The sequence below is a fragment of the Lolium perenne genome, chromosome 3 (assembly GCF_019359855.2).
Source record: "Lolium perenne isolate Kyuss_39 chromosome 3, Kyuss_2.0, whole genome shotgun sequence".
NCBI classification, from domain to species: domain Eukaryota; kingdom Viridiplantae; phylum Streptophyta; class Magnoliopsida; order Poales; family Poaceae; genus Lolium; species Lolium perenne.
The window spans coordinates 187,969,151-187,992,287 of NC_067246.2; the positions used below are offsets into that span (position 1 = coordinate 187,969,151).

The following is a 23,137-nucleotide window of genomic DNA, read 5'->3' on the forward strand; positions in this document are numbered from 1 at the left end:
GCATGAACATTATATCTGGATCTTGTTTAATGCAAGAAGGTTATTCATTCAAGTCTGAGAATAATGGTTGTTCTATTTTTATGAATAATATCTTTTATGGTCAAGCGCCTGAGAAGAATGGTTTATTTATATTAAATCTCGATAGTAGTGATACACATGTTCATAACATTGATGCTAAGCGAATTAAATTGAATGATAATTCTACTTATATGTGGCACTGTCGTCTTGGTCATATTGGAGTGAAACGCATGAAGAAACTCCATTCCAATGGACTACTTGAGTCACTTGATAGATGCGAAGCATGTCTAATGGGAAAAATAACTAAGACTCCATTCTCTGGTATTATGGAGCGAGCTACAGACTTATTGGAAATCATACATACCGATGTGTGCGGACCAATGAGTGTAGCCTCGCGCGGTGGTTATCGTTATGTTCTAACCTTCACAAATGATCTGATTAGATATGGGTATATCTATTTCATGAAACATAAATCCGAAACTTTTCAGAAGTTTAAGGAATTCCAAAGTGAAGTAGAAAATCAACGTAACAAGAAGATCAAGTTTCTGCGTTCTGATCGCGGAGGCGAATATCTGAGTTATGAGTTTGGCATGCATTTAAAGAAATGCGGAATACTTTCACAGTTGACACTGCCGGGAACACCACAGCGAAATGGTGTGTCCGAACGTCGTAATCGAACTCTCTTAGACATGGTTCGTTCTATGATGTCTCTTACTGATTTGCCGTTATCGTTTTGGGGTTATGCATTAGAGACAGCTGCATTCACTTTAAATAGGGCACCATCTAAATCCGTTGAAACGACACCGTATGAATTATGGTTTAATAAGAAACCTAAGTTGTCGTTCCTTAAAGTTTGGGGTTGCGAAGCCTATGTAAAAAAGTTACAACCGGACAAGCTAGAACCCAAAGCGGAGAAATGCGTCTTCATAGGATACCCTAAGGAAACTATTGGGTATACTTTCTATCACAAATCCGAAGGCAAAATCTTTGTTGCTAAGAACGGAACCTTTCTTGAGAAAGAGTTTCTCACTAAAGAAGTGTCTGGAAGAAAAGTAGAACTCGACGAGGTTACTGAACCTTCTCTCGTTGATCAGAGTAGCGCAGTACCGGAAGATGTTCTTGTGCCACCTACACCAGTGAAAGAGGAAGCTAATGATAATGATCATGAAACTTCGAGCGAGATAGCTAGTGAAGCTCGCAAATCGACAAGGGAACGTACCACTCCTGAATGGTATGATCCTTGTCTAAATGTCATGATTGTGGACAACAATGATGAGGACCCTGCGACGTATGAAGAAGCGATGATGAGCCCAGATTCCAACAAATGGCAAGAAGCCATGAAATCCGAAATGGGATCCATGTATGATAACAAAGTGTGGACTTTGGTAGACTTACCTGATAGCATCAAGGCTGTCGAGAATAAATGGATCTTCAAGAGAAAAACAGATGCTGATGGTAATGTTACTGTCTATAAAGCTCGACTTGTCGCAAAGGGTTTCCGACAAATTCAAGGTGTTGACTACGATGAGACTTTCTCACCTGTAGCGAAGCTAAAATCTGTGAGGATTTTGTTAGCAATAGCTGCATTTTTCGATTATGAGATTTGGCAGATGGATGTCAAAACGGCGTTCCTTAATGGTGACATTGAGGAAGAGTTGTATATGGTACAACCCAAAGGTTTTGTCGATCCTAAAAATGCTGACAAGGTATGCAAACTTCAGCGTTCTATTTATGGACTGAAGCAAGCATCCAGGAGTTGGAACCGACGTTTTGATAAGGTGATCAAAGACTTCGGGTTTATACAGTGTCATGGAGAGGCCTGTATTTACAAGAAAGTGAGTGGGAGCTCTGTAGCATTCCTGATATTATATGTAGATGACATATTATTGATTGGGAATGATATAGAACTATTAAGAAGTGTAAAAGGTTATTTGAATAAGTGTTTTTCATTGAAGGACCTTGGTGAAGCAGCATACATTTTAGGCATCCAGATTTATAGAGATAGATCAAGATGCCTATTAGGGCTTTCACAGAGTACATACCTGGACAAGATTCTAAAGAAGTTTAGAATGGATGAAAGTAAGAAAGGATTCTTACCTATGTTGCCAGGTAAGGTCTTGAGTAAGACTCAAGGTCCGGCTACGGCAGAAGAAAGAGAGAGGATGAATCAGATCCCCTATGCCTCGGCAGTAGGCTCTATCATGTATGCCATGCTGTGTACTAGACCGGATATAGCACATGCAGTTAGTTTGACTAGCAGATATCAAAGTGATCCAGGAATGGAACACTGGATAGCGGTCAAGAATATCCTGAAGTACTTGAAAAGAACTAAGGATATGTTTCTTTGTTATGGAGGTGACCAAGAGCTCGTTGTAACCAGTTACACCGATGCAAGTTGGAACACTGATCCTGATGACTCTAAGTCTCAATCTGGGTACGTGTTTATATTGAATGGTGCTGCAGTAAGCTGGTGCAGCTCGAAGCAGTGCACGGTGGCAAAGTCTTTAACAGAATCGGAATACATAGCGGCTTCAGAGGCTTCATCGGAAGTGGTATGGATGAAGATGTTCATTGTTGAGCTTGGTGTGGTTCCTAGTGCATTGGACCCACTAGTCATCTATTGTGACAACATGGGTGCCATCGCCAATGCACAAGAACCAAGGTCACACAAGAAGCTGAAGCATATCAAGTTGCGTTTTCATTCGATTCGCGAGTACATCGAAGATGGAGAAGTAAAGATCTGCAAAGTACACACTGATCTGAATGTAGCAGATCCGTTGACTAAAGCTCTCCCTATGGCAAAGCATGACCAACACCAAAATGCCATGGGTGTTAGGTACCTTACAATGTAATCTAGATTATTGACTTTAGTGCAAGTGTGAGACTATTGGAGATATGCCCAAGAGGCAATAATAAAGTGGTTATTATATATCTTTGAGTTTATGATAAATGTTTATATACCATGCTATAATTGTATTAACCGAAACATTGATACATGTATGTTATGTAAACAACAAGGAGTCCCTAGTAAGCCTCTTGTATAACTAGCTTGTTGATTAATGGATGATCATAGTTTCATGATAATGAACATTGGATGTTATTAATAACAAGGTTATGTCATTATGTGAATGATGTAATGGACACACCCAATTAAGCGTATCATAAGATCACTTCATTAAGTTCATTTGCTATAAGCTTTCGATACATAGTTACCTAGTCCTTTCGACCATGAGATCATATGAATCACTTATGCTGGAAGGGTACTTTGATTACATCAAACGCCACTGCGTAAATGGGTGGTTATAAAGGTGGGATTAAGTATTCGGAAAGTATGAGTTGAGGCATATGGATCAACAGTGGGATTTGTCCATCCCGATGACGGATAGATATACTCTGGGCCCTCTCGGTGGAATGTCGTCTAATTAGCTTGCAAGCATATGAAAGGTTCATAAGAGACCACATACCACGGTACAAGTAAAGAGTACTTGTCAGGAGACGAGGTTGAACAAGGTATAGAGATACCGATGATCAAACCTCGGACAAGTAAAATATCGTGTGACAAAGGGAATCAGTATCGTATGTAAATGGTTCATTTGATCACTAAGTCATCGTTGAATATGTGGGAGCCATTATGGATCTCCAGATCCCGCTATTGGTTATTGGTCGGAGAGAAGTCTCAACCATGTCTGCATAGTTCGCGAACCGTATGGTGATACACTTAAGGTTTGATGTCGTTTGAGTAGATATGGAATATGGAATGGAGTTCGAAGTTTTGTTCAGAGTCTCAGATGGGATCCAGGACATCACGAGGAGTTCCGGAATGGTCCGGAGAATAAGATTCATATATAGGAAGTCATTTTACAAGTTTGAAAATGATCCGGTGCATTTATGGAAGATTCTAGAAGGTTCTAGAAAAGTCCGGAAGAAATCGCTATGGAAGGCGGAGGGACTCCACTAGCATGGCCGGCCAACCCTAAGGGGGAGGAGTCCCAGGTGGACTCCACCTAAGGTGGCCGGCCACCCCACCTCAAGAAAGGTGGGAGTTCCACCTTGAGTAGGACTCCCCCCTTAAGTAGGTTTCCCACCTGTGGGAAGTTTTGGTGTTGGTGTCTTATTCGAAGACTTGGACTACAACTCTTGGGGGCTTCCACCTATATAATGAGGAGAAAGGGGAGGGGGCCGGCCAGACCAAGCCCTAGTTGGCCGCACCCCTAGTTGGTCGGCGCCCCACACCCCCTCTCTCCCCAAACCCTAGCGCCCCTCCTCCACATACAACTTCTGCAGCGCATAGGCGAAGCCCTGCCGGAGTTCTCCACCACCACCGTCACCATGCCGTCATGCTGCCGGGATTCCGAAGAGGATCTACTACTTCCGTTGCCCGCTGGAACGGGGATGAGGACGTCGTCTTCATCAACACCGTACGTGTGACCGAGTACGGAGGTGCTGCCCGATTGTAGCACCGTCAAGATCTTCTACACGCTTTTGAAAGCGACAAGTGATCATCTTCTGCAACAACGAGATCTAATCTCGTAGGCTTTGGAAATCTTCAAGGGTTAGTCTCGTGATCCCCTCGTTGCTACCCTCTTCTAGATTAGATCTTGGCTTGTGTTTTCGTTCTTGCGGTAGGAATTTTTTTGTTTTCTATGCTACGAATCCCACCAGGTTGCTGGTGCACCATGGCCGACGATTTTGGGTCTCTCCGTGGTGCATGTCAAAAAAAAAATTCTCATTTTTGAGGCCACCTAGCCCAACGAAAACGTCCAAAACGTCTCGTATGGTGGCCCGGGACGTGGTGCATCACGAATTCTCGGGTTCGCCGGCCGAGTCAACGCAAATCCGCACCGCCCAGGGATGTAGGGCCCAGATGGCAGCGTCTCTAGCATTGTTTTTTTTTCTCGATCGCGCCATCTCGTTCAACGCTCTCTGATCGAGCCGTTTACGATGGAGGATCATGGGTCCCGCATGTCATCCTCTATGAACCAAAATTCTTTCTATTCTTGGATTTTTTTGACCCCCTGATTTCTGGCTACTTCCTTTTTCTTTTGATCCTGTGCCGCCTTGGAAACGTTGAGACCGCTGCTCCTAAATGGAACCCGCATGTCATCCTCTATGTGAAATCAACTTTCTTTTCTTGGAGTTTTTTTGGCACCTCATATTTGGTCACTTGCCTTTTTCTTTCGGTCCCGTGCCGCCTCTCAAACGGTGATACCACTGCTGCTAAATGGAACCCGCATGTCATCCTCTATGTACTATAAAACTTTCTTTTCTTGGATTTTTTTGGCACCTGATATTTGATCACTTGCCTTTTATTTCGATCCCGTGCCGCCGCCCAAACGGTGATACCGCTGCTGCTAAATGGGACCCGCATGCCATCCTCTATGTACTATAAAACTTTCTTTTCTTGGATTCTTTTTGGCACCTGATATTTGGTCACTTGCCTTTTTCTTTCGATCCCGTGCCGCCTCTCAAATGGTGATATGGCTGCTGCTAAATGGGACCCGCATGTCATCCTCTATGTACTATCAAGTTTCTTTTCTTGAATTATTTTTGGCTCCTGATAATTGGTCACTTGCCTTTTTCTTTCGATCTCATGCCACGTTTAAAATGTTGACGAACCTGCTGGCTCATGGGACCCGCAAGTTATCATCTATGTACTATAAAAGTTCATTTTCTTAGATTTTTTTTCACCCTCTGATTTTTGGCTATTTCCTTTTTCTTTTGATCCCCTGCCGCCTTTGAAACATTGAGTAAGCTGCTGACTCATAGGTCCCACATGTCAGCCTGTATGAACGATAAATCTTTCCTATCTTGGAGTTTTTTTTTTGCCCCCCTAATTTCTGGCTACTTTTTTTCTTTTGATCTCAAGCCGCATTTGAAACGTTGGGACCGCTGCTGCAAAATGGAACCCGCATGTCATACTATATGTACAATAAAAGTTTCTTTTCTTGGATTATTTTTCACCCTCTGATTTTTAGTCACTTGCCTTTTTCTTTTGATCCACTACCGCCTTGGAAACATTGAGTAAGCTGCTAACTCATGGGACCCGCATGTCATCCTCTATGTACAATCAACTCTCTTTTTCTTTTGATCTCAAGCCGCATTTGAAACGTTGAGACCGCTGCTGCTAAATGGGATATGCATGTCATCCTCTATGCACAATAAAGTTTCTTTTCTTGCATTATTTTTGGCTCCTGATATTTTGTCACTTGCCTTTTTCTTTCGCTCTCATGCCGTCTTTGAAACGTTGAGTAAGCTGCTTGCTCATGGGTCCCACATGTCATCCTCTACGAACAATAAAAGTTTCCTTTCTTGGAGTTATTTTTTACCCCTAATTTTTGGCTACTTCCTTTTTCTTTTGATCCCCTGCCGCCTTTGAAACGTTGAGGATTCTGCTGGCTCATGGGTCCCACATGTCAGCCTCTATGAACAATAAACCTTTCCTTTCTTGGAGTTATTTTAACCTCTAATTTCTGGCTATTTTACCTTTTTTAAAATCCTATGTCGCCTTGAAAACGTTGAGGATGCTGCTGCATCATGGGTCCCGCATGTCATCCTCTCAGAACGATAAATGTTTCTTTTTTTGGATTTTTTACCAACTGATTTTTGGTTTATTTTTCCTTTCGCTCCTCTGCCGTCTTTAAAACGTTGACGACGCTGCTGGCTCATGGGTCCCCGATGCCAGCCTCCCCGTACAAGAAACATAAGATATCTTGATTATTTTGCAGACAATAAACAGTGTATTTCGTTCTGAGCTATTGCAAACGGAAAAAATAAATATTTATTTTTAAATAAACAAACTTATATGTTGAATCTACTTGTTTTATGTTTTTGCGAAGCATATGACTTTCCTATTTTGGAGTGGGCTGAAATTGTACGAGTTCAAATGCGTCCAGCAGGATAGTTCGAAGGCCCAGACGGCCAGATGCAACCCAATTGGAATCTTTCTTTTCTTGGATTTTTTTGACCCCCTGATTTCTGGCTACTTCCTTTTTTTGGTCCTGTGCCGCCTTGGAAACGTTGAGAACGCTGCTGCAAAATGGGACCCGTATATCATCCTCTATGTACAATAAAATAATTCTTGGATTTATTTTTGGCTCCTGATATTTCTCACTTGCCTTTTTCTTTCCATCTAATGGCGACTTTGAAACGCTGAGACCGCTGGTGCAAAATGGGACCCGCATGTCATCCTCTATGTACAATAAAAATTACTTTTCTTGGATTATTATTTTTGGCTGCTGATATTTGGTCACTTGCCTTTTTCTTTCGATCTCATGCCACGTTTGAAACGTTGAGGAACCTGCTGGCTCATGGGATCCGCATGTCATCCTCTATGTACTATAAAAGTTTATTTACTTGGATTTTTTTCACCCTCTGATTTTTGGCTATTTCCTTTTTCTTTTGATCCCTGCCACCTTGGAAACGTTGAGTAATCTGCTGGCTCATGGGACCCGCATGTCATCCTCTATGTCACACAACTTATAGCCTGCTACTATGTTGTTCATGCCAATTTTGTACTCCCTGAACATGTTGGTTTGCATGGGACTCCACAGTAGTAAGTCTGTTGTTTCATTCTAACGAGCTCTGTTATATTGCCTGTTGATATGCGGCATGCACTCTTAGTTTGCTTATTGCGCGCATTACAATGATCTTGTTATAACGACGAAATGATGAGTTCCAAATTCTTTGGCAAACAATATTGTAGTGTCTTTGCCTTTCCATTGTTGTTGTCTTAACTTGTAATGTCTTTGTTTCAGATATAGGTGCTTCATGGACAACTTAAAAGATTGCCGAATCGCTTCATTGTATTGCTAGGTTTAATTACCATTCAATTTCTCTGGGTTCTGTAATATTTTTTCAAAACCTTGCAGCTGATGTAATATTTAGTTAGTTTTTATAGTCCTTTCGCGCATTTTTTCTATGGTGCTTGTGGTAAGTGAGGCTATCCGACAGAAATCATGTGCTGCGTAAATATTCTCAGTATCTTTCTATGTTCTGTGCAATCTAAATCACAAATTCCCATCCCTTAAACGGCCCAATTAAGCGAAATCACATATATGTCGGCCCACAAAATTCTAAAGCGCCTATCATGCCGGCATATAAACAGCAACTAAAAGGGCTGGCCCACTTAGCCCACTTGCTCTAAGGTGGACCCCACAAACTAACTGGGCCGACCCTCTAATAGAAAAGTGGGCCCACGTGCTTATTGGGCCAGCCCATTTGGTAATTGGGCCGACCCTTTAGCAGGAAAGTGGGCCCCACAAGCTTATTGGGCCGGCCCGATAACTCGTTGGACCAGCCCACCTGCTTAACGGTGGACCCCACATACTAACTGGGCCGGCCCGTTAGCACGTTAGTGGCTCCCACAAGCTTATTGGGCCGGCCCACTAACTTGTTGGGCCAGCCCAATTGCTTTTATGGTGGACCCCATTTACCAACTGGGTCGGCCCGTCAGCAGGAAAGTGGGCCCCACATGATTATTGGGCCGGCCCGCCAACCTGTTGGGCCAGCCCACTTGCTTTAGGGTGGACCCCACTTACTAACTGGGCCGGCCCGGTTAAAGGAAAGTGGGCCCACTATCTTGTTGGGCCAAGCCACTTGTTATATGGTGGACCCCACAAACTAACTGGGTCGGCCCTTTAACGGGATGTGGGCCCCACCTGTGTTTTGGGGTCGGCCCAATAACTTGTTGGGCCAGCCCACTTGATCTATGGTGGACTCCACTTACTAAATGGGCCGGCCTGATAATAGGAAAGATGGACCCACAGGCTAATTGGGCTGGCCCACTAACTTGTTGGGCCGGCCCACTAGTTTTTTGGTGGACCCCACTTGTTAAATGGGCCGGCCCGATAATAGGAAAGTGGGCCCCACATGTCTAGTGGGCCGGCCCGTTTGCCTGTTGATCGGTCAAACGAGGGCATTCGACCTGGCCCACATGCTTAGTGGGCCGGCCTATTTAAACTTTGACCAATCAACCTTAGAGGTTAGGCCCGGCCCACATACCTAATGGACCAGCCCAGCTATATAGTTGACCGGTCAAACTAAGTCAGTTGGCCCGGCCTGCAAACTAAATGGGCCGGCCCGCTTAAGTCGTGGCAGGCCTCGTGTGGGCCTACCATCTACCACGGGGTTTCAGCCGGTTAACGCCGTTAACTGCCAGTTAACGCCTGTCTGCCACGTGTCTGTTTGCATGACGTCAGAAGTCAACGGGCTCCCGAAAACACTTCTGCAACGGTCCGATTTTCCTTGACGGAAGGGCGCCCGATCGCGACGAACCGAAAAAAACGTGGTAGGACTTTGCCTGACGCAGTTTCGACCACAGAATCCATATCGTCGGGTTAGGCCCATAGGCGACGAAAAATGGCCCTTAGTGGACGATTTTGGGACGTTGTCTATTTGAACTTTTCTTGTAGTGGATACTAGGATCTGTTTTCTGATAGTGACAACCATGCTTCGGAGTTGCCTGTGGATGAGAACCACTTGAAGCAAAGATGATTGCTTAAATTCTGATGGGTCTGACTACAATTGCTCGTCAGCTATGCCACCATTTCAGTCCATGGGATATGCTGCCACTGCACTCATTTGTTTCTACCGCGCCAATTTTCGCTTCAACATCCACGGCAGGAACTTCCTTGCTTGGTAGATCCATCAGTTTTCGCTCCAACATCCACGACTGCATCAGTTTCCGGTTTCTCATCAACGACCGCATCAATTTCCATTTCAGTATCAACGGCTGCATTAGTCTTCATCGGCAACTTAACTTCTTTGTTAGGGATAGCTTGTTCGGGAGTTACTGCCGAGTCGGTCAAATCATTCCCATTAGCATCAGTATCTGGTGAAGCTTCAGCTACAGGATTGTCCGAATCAGATGAGTTAACAGGTTTATCTGTTGTTCCATGTTCCTGCATCTCGGTAGTTGGGGCTGAAGATTCAGCTACTACAGAGGCAGCTTCGTCTATGCTAACTTCAGTATCACCATTTGAAGCATCCGGATGCCGCTCGATCCCTTCCGCACTTTCAAGTTGCTCGTCCTTAGTGTTAAGATTTGTGTGTTTAATACATTCTGCAGCATCTTCTGCCTCCTCGGCAGGGTCATTTCCAATGGAGAAGGTTTCCATTTGATCCCCAGTGCCAATGACTTGACCATCATCACTTTCCTCAGTGTTCGGGGAAGCTTCCTTGTAATTGGGTGATGACGAAGGAACATAGGCCTCTAAAAAGTCACCGATACCTCCCTCTGCATCAAACATGAACCAATTTGAATTTGTAGAGATGGAGCTGCTTATGAACAAACAAAGTATTATCAATCAGTTACTCGTAGAGGGGAGGGGGATCAAGGGTGCTGGAGCACGATTGAAGATCGCAAATTACCCATCCGATTTATCTCCCAGACGTAGAGAAGCTAATACCACCTCAACTGATTCGTCATCAAAATAGACATCCTGAAAGGAAAACATAAGAGGAAAGATTATTAGATTCAAAAGAAAACAATATACTACCCGCAAAGAACAATATACGTGTTTGTATCCATTATTCATTCCATGGACAACTTAACCATACGATTATATAATTCGTGACTGGCGGAGTAAAGATGGTGGTCCTAGGGTTACAACTCGCGTCAAGATGATGATCTGCCGGATGCATGTCTCCACGATCTGGCTGGAGTGTCGTATTCTAGATGGCTTCACCAGCGAACTTCACTAGGCGATTCATGCATGGAGATTGCTGAATCAGGTGGGATTCGGTCGTGTGCATCCATGTTTTTTTCTGACTGTTTGGTTTCAGAGGGATCGTTGTGAAACTATTCCTTTTTCTCTGATAAAGTTTGTGCAACATATAGAAGATTCAGAATCAATGTCAGATGTTGTCACTTTAGTGAATAGAAGAGTGGCAAGGAAACTATGCTTTGATGCCACACCAACTTCAGAATCCTCTATGATTTTATTTGATTCAACTTATGATAGTTCTGGTGATGATACTGTGTGTGCTGACAAAAATACTGAATCTGCTTCTGATGACTTTGTGTTGGTTGCCAAGAAACTGTTAGGAAGAAAAAGGAAACGCCTCAGATCACTACTGTTGTTCGTAGAAGCCCAAGAAATCATGCGGCGGGATATAAGGTGCAGATGCCCACTGATTCAAAAAAGAGAAAGTCAAAAGTGAAGCCCATTGTGGATCCTGGTGAAGCATCTCCCAATAATGCTGATACAAAAACTGCAAACTCTGCTGCAAATAAATCAACTCCTCCACCACCTCCTCCAACTCCTATAAAGGTGCTACAGAAAATTGGAGTGAATATTTGTGGAATTCCAGCAGAGGAACTCGAAGAAACTGAACTCGAAAAGGAGAAGACATTTGATGAAGAGGAGAATGCTAGCTCCGAGGATGATGCAGTTTGAAAGGCCGCCGCTGAATAAGAATAAGTTCATTCCCTTCTTTAGTTATACTTTTCATCAGAGGATTTTTTCCAGTGTGTTTAGCTTTTTGCTTGTGCTCAGTTAAGCCGAATTATTTATATTTGCTTCAAGTTTTATTATGAATCCAACTTTAAAGCAATGGTATGTGCTATGCTGGAATATTAGAGGAGTCAATTCTGATGACAAACACAATGCTCTTCGAACACACATTGATGCCTCTGGCTGCTCAATTATATGCTTACAAGAAACTAAACGTGAACACTTTGAACACTCTTATATTAGAAAATTTTGTCCGCGGAGGTTTGACAAATTTGCTTTCTTCCCATCTATGGGAAATTCTGGAGGCCTAATTATAATTTGGAATAGTTCAATCTTTACTGGATAAATAATTGAAAATCGATCATGGGCAACTACAGTTAAATTTCAATCAACTCAATCAAAAAGTACCTGGTACTTAACAAATATATATGGCCCATGCTCAGGGGAAGCAAGAAATGAGTTTGTTGAATGGCTATATGAGTTACAGATATCAGATAATGAGAATTGGCTTCTAATAGGGGACTACAATTTCTACAGATCACCAACTGATCGAAATAAAGAAGGGGGAAATATTGATGATATGTTTACCTTCAATGATATTATCAGATCACATAATCTAGTGGACCTGCCTCTTACTGGAGCAACATATACCTGGAGTAATATGCAATCGGACCCACTTCTTGAGCGTTTAGACTGGTTTCTCACTTCTAATAATTGGACTTCAACATTTCCAAATACACAAGTTAAAGCTTTGTCGAGACCAGTATCTCATCACATTCCATGCTTAATATCTATAGAATCTAAAATACCAAGAAGTAAACTATTTAGGTTTGAAAATTTCTGGGTGCAACACCCAGGATTTAAAGAAACGGTTAACACTGCTTGGAACTTATCAGTCAATCATTCTAATTCTGTCAGTATCTTAAATGCAAAGCTTAACAATGTGAGATTAGCTTTAAAGAAGTGGAGCAAATCCATATCACAATTATCCTTACTGATTGATAAATGTCAAATGGTTTTAGCTCAAATGGATGATTTAGAGCAACAGTGAATGCTCACAACTCCTGAATGGAATTTTAGAAAAATTCTTAAAGCTCATATAACTAGACTGCAATCTTACAAACAACAATATTGGAAAAAAAGATGCACCGAAAGATGGATTAAATATGGAGATGAAAATACAAAAAATTTCCATAGAGTAGCAACGGAGAGGCATAGAATGAATGCTATTGCATCCATCACATTATCTGATGGCTCCCACGTACAAGATCATGATGGAAAAGCTTTAGTTTTGTTCCAGGCTTATAAACAAAGATTGGGTGTTTCAGACCCACACCAAATGAAGTTTGATTTAAGTGACTTATTTACCCCACTTCCAGGGTTGGAGAGTATATCTAGTCCATTTTCTAAAGAAGAAATTGACAAGGTGGTTAAAAAAATTCCGATTGATAAGGCACCAGGGCCTGATGGATTTAATGGTTGCTTTCTCAAAACATGTTGGGATATTATAGCTCCTGAATTCTATACTCTTTTACAAGATTTTGCTGAAGGCAAAGTGTTTCTGGATGATATCAATAACTCATTAATAACTCTGATTCCCAAAAAAGTGTCTCCAACTGGGGTAAATGACTATAGACCTATCTCACTATTGAATTCTTGCCTGAAACTACTTACAAAATTACTTGCTGATAGACTTCAAGAATGGATTTTGAAATTAATACACCCCAACCAATATGGTTTTATCAAGGGGAGGACCATACAGGACTGTTTGGCTTGGGCCTTTCAATTTCTTCATCAATGTGAAACTTCTAAAAGAGAAATCATTATTTTGAAACTCGACTTTGAGAAAGCTTTCGATATGATGGAACATGATACTATACTAAAAATATTGGCCCATATGGGATTTGATGATGTTTGGATAAAGTGGATGAAATGTATTTTAGACTCTGGTCACTCCTCAATTTTACTAAATGGTATTCCTGGTAACACGTTCCATTGTAAGCGGGGTGTGAGGCAAGGCGATCCTCTCTCGCCTTTATTGTTTGTCGCTGGAGCTGAACTTTTACAAAAAGTAATTAACAAGGAGTATCAGAATGGCAGACTAAATTTACCTATTCCCTGTGGTGGATATTTCCCAGTAATTCAATATGCCGACGACATAATTCTGGTTATGCAAGCATGTGGCACTCAGCTGGCTCATCTTAAGAATATTTTAGTCGACTATGCAGTCTCTACAGGATTAAAGATAAACTTTCATAAATCTAACTTAGTTCCAATAAACATTTCTGGACAAAGAGCACAAGAGTTGGTAGATATTTTTGGCTGTTCGGTTGCACAGATGTCATTTACTTACCTGGGTCTGCCAATGGGAACAACTAAGCCCACGGTTACAGATTTGCTACAGTTTGTGAATAGAATTGAAAGGAAAGTTACTACCTCAACTCTACTTTTATCTTATGCAGGAAAGCTTGCTTATGTTAATGCCATTTTGTCATCAATTGCTATGTACGCGATGTGCTCCATAGAAATAAATCTGAAAACAATGGAACAAATTGAAAGGTTAAGACGAAGATGCTTATGGGAGAAGAAAAAAGATGATTCTCAGAAAAGTTTTTCATTGGAGGCTTGGGATATGGTTTGCAAACCAAAAGACAAAGGGGGACTAGGAATAATTCATATGAAGACACATAATCAAGCCTTACTTATGAAATATCTGGACAAGTTTTATAATAAAAAGGATCTGCAGTGGGTTGATTTAGTATGGTCATCATATTATCAAAATTCAGTACCTCATGCTGCTGATAATTGTGGATCTTTCTGGTGGAGATCGGTTATGAAATTATCACCAATTTATAGAGGAGTAGCTCAATGCACAGTTGGTCAAGGTTCATCAGTATTATTCTGGAAAGATGATTGGAATCATGGTATCATGCAAAATAACTATCCATGCTTATACTCATACGTTTTAAATGAGGACTGTTCAGTGGCCGATTTCTGCTCAACCAACGACCTTACAGATTTGTTCCACTTACCCTTAACTCCTGAAGCTTTCAACGAATGGGAACAGCTACAAAGTACCATAGAAGAAAATCTGCATATTACTTTGGAGAATGATACATGGAAATATAAATGGGGAGGGAAATTTACATCTAAAAGCTTCTACAAATATTGCTTCCGAAACATCACACCGTCGGCTCCTTTTTTATGGATATGGAAATCAAAACTTTGGCCAAAACTAAAATTCTTTGCATGGTTATTACTGGCGGACAGACTTAATACGAGAAATATGCTCAAAAGGAGGAATATTAATATTGGAAATAATTTCACTTGCCCCTTATGCAACACTGGAGAAGAAGAAACACTTGTACACCTATTCTTCAAATGCCCCTTTAGCTCTAGTTGTTGGCCCAGATTAAACATAGCGTGGTCTGATGCAAGCTACACATTAGACATCATATCTCAGGCTCACTCAACGCATCAGGGTCCACTCTTCTTTGAGAAATTTATCATTGGTGCGTGGGGAATCTGGAAAGAGAGAAACAATCTTATTTTTAGAGATATTAGACCAGCTAGAGCGTCTTGGAGAGAAAGAGTTTACTCTGATTTACTTTTGCTTAGGTTCAGGGCACCTCAAAACCTGGTAGATCACATTTATAGTCTTATAGACGCATTGTAATATTATCTTTTCGTGTCGGTCATTGTAAAGGGTGTTTACACCAAACTATGTAAATATCTGTGGTAATGAATGAAATACCACAGTAGGATCCTGTGTCTTTGTCAAAAAAAAAAACTATGTTGGTTGTTACCATCATGGGGCAGGCTTTCTCGTTCCATTGTGAAGTCAGCTGGCGGAAAATTTCATGAAAGCTGAGATCCGAGGACTAGCAATGTTGATTTGAGACTTTGTGACGATGAGGAATTGACTTGATGGTTCGTGACTTGGGGCAGCAGTATCGTAAGAGGGGGCAACACCATAGAACAAGTTCAAAGTCTTACTTTTCAGGGTGAAAATCCAACGTCTGGCCTTGATTGGTTGTGTCTGGCAATGGCCTTGTTGAACGTTGTTTTGTGAGGAGGACTTTCTCCAGGGTTAAAACGTAAGATCTATGATCGGGCGACAACTTCGCTTATGCACTGTTCTTTTCTTGGAAGCGTCGTTTTTCGAGAAACTAACTTCTAGGGTTGCCGTGGCTCTTTGTTGTCTAGTCTTACCTACACCATCCTAAGACTAGCCACAATCGGAGTATCATAGGCATTATCATGCATGCCATGTTGGCAAAAAATTTGATGTGACACAACAATTAATTAGTAGAGGTGTGAAACTGGTATCATAGCATGTAAAAAAACTTGATGGCAAATAAATCATATCCATAAATTTGAATTGAGATTCTACAAAACATTAAGTATGATGAAACTATAATACTACCTTACGATAATATGCATTAGAGGTGGCATCATAAACTAATATCATATGCATGATACTATTGTATGCTACTTTCCATTGTGATTTGATCCTAACTACGAATCTGCGAGTCTCCCGAACACCATTACAAATTTACATCTTTAAGTTACCAATTTGTTCGAGAAATTTTTATTGGATTAATATTTTGGTCAAGAGGTATGCTGCAACTTGCAACAGACAAAATACGTACCATATGAAGAAGAAAAAACGTATCAGAGCTGGACGATGGTAATAGCAGAATGATGTATGTACTTCACTACTTGGCGAGTGCCACGTGCATGGTATGTAATCCATTTATTTATTTTTCCGCGTGATTTATTAACTACTAGCAAAAGTGCCCATGCGTTGCACCGGGAGAAACATATTTATAATGATGGTGGACGCCATTGTCGATGGTGGTCACGATTTCTCCACAAACATAACCAAATCTTAAGAATATTATAGATTGCAAGTCCCTCGATGCACCGACTTATAATACCACAAACTTATAACGATGGTGGACGCCACTGTTATTTTTTGTAACATATGAATTCAAACAAATTTAAAGGGAGTACAGAGGGAATATTCTATAAACCATTCCAAAATTAAGTACATTGGTCCAACTGGTGGTCGGCAACGCATCACCACACTTGAAATCAACACTGGTCTGCCGCGGGAGTCCGCCGGGGCCACACCAAGTGTAAAGTCGGAACGAAGGAGGAGCATGTCACGCTGACGCCTAGGTGTGCGCGCTCGCCGGTCTATCGATAGTAGGCACCAAGGCAAATAAATTATGGATTCCAACTTTCGAGCACACAACAAATTACGATTGAAAATTTAGACAAAATGAGTAAATGGTTGAATTAAAAAAAATTGTGGCCTCACGAAAAAAATGTATAATTAAGAGCAGCCAAAAAAAACTTGTTTTTTTAAAAAAGTAAATCTTTCACTTATCCAATCTTCCACCGCATTGAGTACATTTAAAGTCTGTCAACTCATTGCCCTCAATAGCTTAAGTCTTCCACTACGAGGCTTTGGTCATTGGGAGAAATAAATCTAGAACTACTCCGCATTTCCCCAGATTTGGAGCTTTCGGCGGTGTTACACATGGCCGCGTTGTCGATTCGTTGCCCCTGCTACGGCTCCAAGGTATCTCACTGGTAGGCCTCATCCTGATGCGGTCTGCATCTCAAGCCGCTAGCATGTTCAGACAGATGATTACTAAGAGCATGTCTAACAGGCTCCGTATAACCCGCCCACCCCGTAAAATTCTGGCGGGATACGGGGCCGGTGTGAGTTTGGGCGTCTAGCAGGCCCCGTATTCGGGCCGGCCCGTTTCGGCGGAATACGGGGCCCAGGAAATCGGCCCCGTCGCCCCGTACTTATAGTGGGCGCAGGTGCGAGTGAGGGGTTAACCCCTCACTCGCAACCCTAGCTCCGCCGTGCGCCGCCGCCTCCAATTCCTGCTCCGGCGAGCAATTAGTCGCTCCCCCGCGCCGCATTCCACCCCAGATCCGGCATGGACGCCCGCCGCCGCAGTACCGCCTCGCCGGCGAGCGGATCGAAGCGATCCCGCTCGCCGGACAACGTGGAGGATGCGTGGCGGCGGCAATGCAAGAGATCCCCGCCGGGAGCCGGCGTTTGGCCTGCAGGTACGCCGGCGCCGCGTATGTCCCGCCGAAGCTCGTTGACTTCGCGGCGGGGGGGGGGCGCTGGTACAACGAGGATCCGCCGATGAAGCCGATGAGTGGGCCCAAGTTCGACGAGTGGCGCGCCGACTGGGAGCGCCGCCGCTAGGCGAAGGAGGCTTGGAGCAGCGGGAGCACCAGCGCTAGAGGAGCTCCGCTCGCCGGCGATGACGAGGAGGCCCCCGACTTGTTGAAGGAGCTACGACAGTTCCTCAAGGACGACGCCAAGAGGAAGAGGGCGGAGGAGGAAGAGGTGGCGGCGGCCATCGCCGCCGCGAAGGAGGCGGAGTTGCGGGAGGCGGAGGCGGAGGCGGACTCGTACCTAGTCGACCTCCCCGAGTAGGATCGCGCATTCTGGATGTAGAATCGTTGATCCGTATGTATGATCCGTAGTATGATCAATGAAATCGAACTTCCCGGGGTTTTTATTTTTGAAAATACGGGGCGAAATACGGGTTCTGCTAGACGGAATGGCTCTTCCGTTGGCAACTTTTCGATACGAGGCGAAAAAGCAGCGAGATACGGGGCAGAAATATAAGGGGCCTGCTAGACATGCTCTAAGTTTGTCCACGCTTCTTATTTCTTCAGCACGGGAAGGAATTGAGGGGCTGATGAAGGAAGACGGCACTCCATCCAGTCCTCGACCTCGAACACAAGATGTAAGGGGAGCAGCAGGATGCCACCACCCGCCTATGTTTAGGTGCTGGTCTTTGTTGTCCGCTCAGCTGCTGAGCTCGGCTAGGCACGGGTCGCATCTTACCGAAATTAATCTCGCCGTCAGGACCAGGAGAAACTGTCTGTACTATTTCGCTTTGTCTCTTTTCCTCACCATGGCTGGTTGGGGGCGAGGCGGGCCTAGCCGAGGATGGAGGCGACCGCCGCGCGTGAGGAAGGCCGACCAAGCGCCGCCAGCGTTGCGAGGCGCATGAACCGCCGATTTCTTTGGCGCCGTGTTAATCTCTCGGAAGCCTACGGCGCCGCCATCATGGGGACTCCCCCAAATTCTCTCTCGCTGGCTGATTCTTGGCAAGCCCCGTTTCTATCCCGTACTGGCGGCTCCAACATCTTTCATATCCCTCAATTCGTTAAATTCCTTCCAGTTCCGACCCATCCATCGGTATAGCCAATCTTGCGCTTCTCTCTCTTCCATCAGCTCATGTAATTGCTTGGTGATGATTGCAATTTTGGAGCCCATATAAACCGGAAAATTTGGCTATATGAGATTGATGTGGGACTATTAAAGTAGAGATAATCAATACAACTGCGTTCATTGGCCGGAAAACACCCTTTGCTATTCTTAAAGCCCAAATCTGACACGCAAATCGAAGCCCAAGAGTGCTCCCGAGTCCTCTGTGGAATCGGGCGTGCCTGAGCGGACAAAAATCCATGCGAGCACAGGCCAGGAAATAAAACACGAACCGGTACAAGGGCATATTGCTGTATTATGTATTTTGGTGGGAGGGCAAAACGGGCCAATAAAAAGTTGGACGAAAATTTTGGCAGAAACCTTAGCTCCTTGGAGGTAAGATAGGCAGGGGCTTGGTCGAGCCATATGTATGGTAAGTACCATTGGAATATCCAATGGCAATGTGGCACGATTGCACTTACCCTAAGTCCGTAACCAAATCACTTGAACAATCGAACAAATCGTAATTTATTGTGACTTCTTACCCAGTGACTGGTTGCGAGACAAATCGTGATGTAAGCGCAACCGAACAGATTAAAGTGAGCGCTAATATTTGGTTTGGTCCCGTGGCTTGCTGAAACAGAGCGTGCAACGCACGCATACACTTGAGAAATTAAATTAGCAGTAGTTGCACCAGCATACCAAAGCCTACTTAGGATATGCACCAACTTAAGACTCGGGTTGTCCAGTTCACATACATATACGGCATCTCGGCTCACTCTGGTTAGTGAGATGTGTTTGCTGGTCTTTGACACAAGAGCATGAGACAATCAAGCCAAATGTTGCCTCTGCGGGCGATCCTCCTCGTGTCCCTGGCGATGGTGGTGGTGTCCCCTGCAACGGCCGGAGTGACCGAGGACAAGTGCAAGTGCCTCATGTGCGTCTGCGACGTGGATCCGCACCCGCTCCCGCCGGCGGTGCCGGCGCGCCACCCGCCGCCGTCCGAGCCGGAGCCAAAACCGGAGCCTAAGCCCGAGCCCGAGCCGGAGCCGGAGCCGGAGCCAGAGCCAATTCCGACGCCGAAGTACTACCCGCCGCCGACGGAGGCTGAGCCGAGGCCAGTGTACTACCCGCCGACGACGAAGCCTGAGCCGACGCCGGTGTACTACTACACTCCGCCGGCGGAGGCCGGGTACTACCTTACACCGCCGGCTGGGCAGTACGGGTACCCGTGGAGCAACACGTACGAGACGCCGGGGCAGTTGTACCCGCAGTACTACCCGTCCAGCGCCCACCGGAGCATGTCCTCTCAGCTCCTCGCCTCCTTCGTCTTGGCAGCAGGGGTACTGTCACTGCTTACGTGCCGCGCCTAGAACTTGTTCTGCCGGCGATCACGCACCGTTGCCATGTAATGCTGTATTCCGCTGATCATGCTATTTACTTCTGTTTTTTGCTTAATTTTCAATGCCAGTATCTACTCCTGTTTTGCTTATTTTCAAGGGCGTAACTCTGAATTTCTCCGTGCGAACTGCACACTTCTGTATATAGTGCAATACTATAATTTCAGTGAGTTCTCTGTCTTTGAACAAGCACAAGAAAAATGTATGCAGATTCAGAGAGACAGTCAGCAGAGGAACTAAACTGCATTCGATAAATCTGAATGTATACAGATCGCTGTGCATGTATTGCCACCGGAAAACAGTTACTTGCACTGCCAGATCATGAAAAATGCACGCGAAAAAAAAACTGCACCGGTCAGGAAGGGTTTTCAGGTATATATCGTGCCATGTATCATGTGGCAGCCTCAGCGTACATATGCAACAAAAGGGTCCGAGCAAGAATGACGCAGCAGGCACAGGTATGTATCGAAAGCTTTCTGGCCAACATCTATCAGAACTGCAGCGTGATCAAGACTGCTGCTGCGAAGACCAACGCCACAAGGAAAACCCGGCAGGCACACAAGGCATCCGATCCCGAACGATCAGCTGGCGTGACAGGCGTCGATGTCGAATGCTCCTCCATCTCCTGGGGCGGGGACGCTGGTTCTTCAACGGTAGCTGCAGAGGCAATCACATCAGATTAACTAGTGTACATGAAGTATGCCCAGCGATTCAAGAAAGACATCCCAGTGTTCAAACGACCAAAATGGACTACTCAGGCTAAACAGAATAGAAGGAGCAGCTAGAGCATAACAGAGCAGTGCAAGCAAAGCAGAGAATGTCAGCAGGAGATTCGATGATGAAATTAGTAGGCACAGTTACAACTGGAGAGAACAGAGACATCCAGTACAAGTAGAGAGTATGTGGTGCAATCTATAGTGAAGTTTGAACCTGTACAGCTGCGGCATAGAACACGAAATGGGTACCACACTTCCAAGACAAAAAATACATTCAAGCTTGACATGTCTGCCAAAATGCACATTGTTTTTATTCTTCTTCAGAATAGCATAACTGAACACTGATCCGTGGAAACATTAGACACGCAGAGAATTGGTTTACCTGGAGAAAGTTTTGGTGCGGAAGGTGCAGGTGGAGTTGGAGGTGGCGATGGAGGTGCAAAATGCATCTCAGGCAGTGACTTGAGCTCTGTTTCAGTTGGCAAATCGAGTTAGCGAATAGTACTAAGACATTTGTTGCTTCAATTTTATAATTTACGTTTGTGAACTCTTTAAGAGAAACCACCAAGTCACGACCGCCTTTAACTGACAGTAAACATCGCTAAAACTGCGTGGAATCCATAGTATATCTAACAAGCAATCCAACAGGCTGCTAAAGTGCTCAGCAGTCGTGACTAATTGTAGTAGCAGAAATGCATAAGGAATACAGTTCTTCGGGGACATGAGACAATTCTGGGCCTCACTATATCTTCTCCTCAACAGAAATAAATAAATCCAGTTCAGAAATGCAGAAGTAATAATATCCCGCATCTACTGATCTACCAGCACAAATGTGGTTGTACAAGGAGCGAGAACACAATAATGATACGCAGATTAGAAAGTAACTTGTATTTTGAGCGGTGATCAACGAGAACGCCACAACATAGGGTGTGCCCGACATTCGGTCGAAGCATACGTACTGCAAGGACATACAGAGGGAGGAGCGGGGGGAGGATGGAGAAGTTTGGCACCTCTGCACTTGTCGGCGAAGAGGGTTTCGGCCTCGACGGTGGTGGCGGGGGAGGCGTTGGCGGAGGCGCAGGTGGGGAGGAGCGCGCCGAGGCGCGCGAGGTCGACGGGGAAGCCGAGGAGGAGCGGGTCGCGGAGCAGGTAGCAGAAGCACCCCTCGCCTCCCCCGCCCTCGCCGTCCCCGGCGGAGACGGCCCGCAGGAACGCCGCGCAGCAGGCGGCGGTGGGCGCGGGCGCGGGCAGGGCGGGCGGCTCCACCAGCGCGACGTGCGCCAGGCACGGCGAGAAGGACACGATGGCCGCCGCGCACGGCGTCGCCGGCGGCACCTCGGACGTCGCGGCAGAGGCGGCGGGGGCGAGGAGGATGGCGACGGCGGAGACGAGGAGGAGGGCGGCGGTGGGGGCCATGTCACGGCACTCTCTCTCTCTGGGTCTGCGCGGCGTGGGTGGTGAGGTGATTGCCGTGCGTGGGTGGTTTTGGAGAGGAGCAATGGATGGGCTGACGAGGTGTGATCCTGTCCGTCTGTTTATAAAGGCGGCGCAAACTTGGGCCCATCGGATGGCTCGCAACGATCCTGTGCACCTGTTGCTAGCTGTCATCTGCCACCGGCTGGTAAAGGCGGCGCAAACTACGGGTTCTGATTCTTACGGGCACTGCATCGATCGCACGGTGGTCACGGCGTACTCCACTTCGGTATTTGAATTTGAATCCCGCGTCTCCCAAATCGTCCCCAAACCGCGCCAGATTGAGCGTTTGGGGATGTGTTTTATTCGTGCCGCGTTTAAGGGATGTCGCTCCCCAGCCAGCCGTGTCCCCCAAATGTCTCCCCCAAATATTTAAAATACTTTTTTGGCATTTTTATTTCAATTTCCACAAATTAATACATAATTGGGAACGTGGTTTACACGAAGACACAGTTTGTAACATGGTTTTCCACAAACTAAGAGCATGTCTAACAGGCCCCGTATTCATATGCCCCGTATAACGATCGCATTTCGCCCCGTATCGAAAAATTGCTAACGGAAGAGTCATTCTGTCTAGCAGACCCCGTATTTCGCCCCGTATTTTCAAAAATTAAAACCCCGGGAAGTTCATCTTCATTGATCATACTACGGATCATACATACATTGCGATCATACCTACATCTATCCTACATCTATTCGTCAAGGATGACGAATGGGATGAACGCGATGGAGGCCGCCTCCTCCTGCGCCTCCCGCGCCTCGAACTCGCGGACGGCGGCGATGGCCGCCGCCTCCTCCTCTGCCTCCGCCCGAGCCTTCTCG

At 45.0% G+C, this 23,137-nt stretch overlaps 2 protein-coding genes across 2 annotated transcripts; one reads left to right on the forward strand and one right to left on the reverse strand.

The window, feature by feature from the left end:
• The first annotated feature begins 19,500 nt into the window (after nucleotides 1-19,500).
• On the forward strand, nucleotides 19,501-20,218 carry LOC127342879 (uncharacterized). Its single transcript, XM_051368899.1, has one exon. The coding sequence runs from the start codon at nucleotides 19,548-19,550 to the stop codon at nucleotides 20,097-20,099; it is 552 nt and encodes a 183-aa protein (XP_051224859.1). The 5' UTR covers nucleotides 19,501-19,547; the 3' UTR covers nucleotides 20,100-20,218.
• Nucleotides 20,219-20,366: 148 nt separating this feature from the next.
• LOC127342878 (uncharacterized) lies at nucleotides 20,367-22,273 on the reverse strand. Its single transcript, XM_051368898.2, has 3 exons — nucleotides 21,853-22,273; nucleotides 21,225-21,311; nucleotides 20,367-20,783 (listed from the first exon to the last, which is right to left on the reverse strand). Exons 1-3 carry the CDS (start codon nucleotides 22,256-22,258, stop codon nucleotides 20,617-20,619), a joined length of 660 nt encoding a protein of 219 aa, XP_051224858.1. The 5' UTR covers nucleotides 22,259-22,273; the 3' UTR covers nucleotides 20,367-20,616.
• Nucleotides 22,274-23,137: the final 864 nt, after the last annotated feature.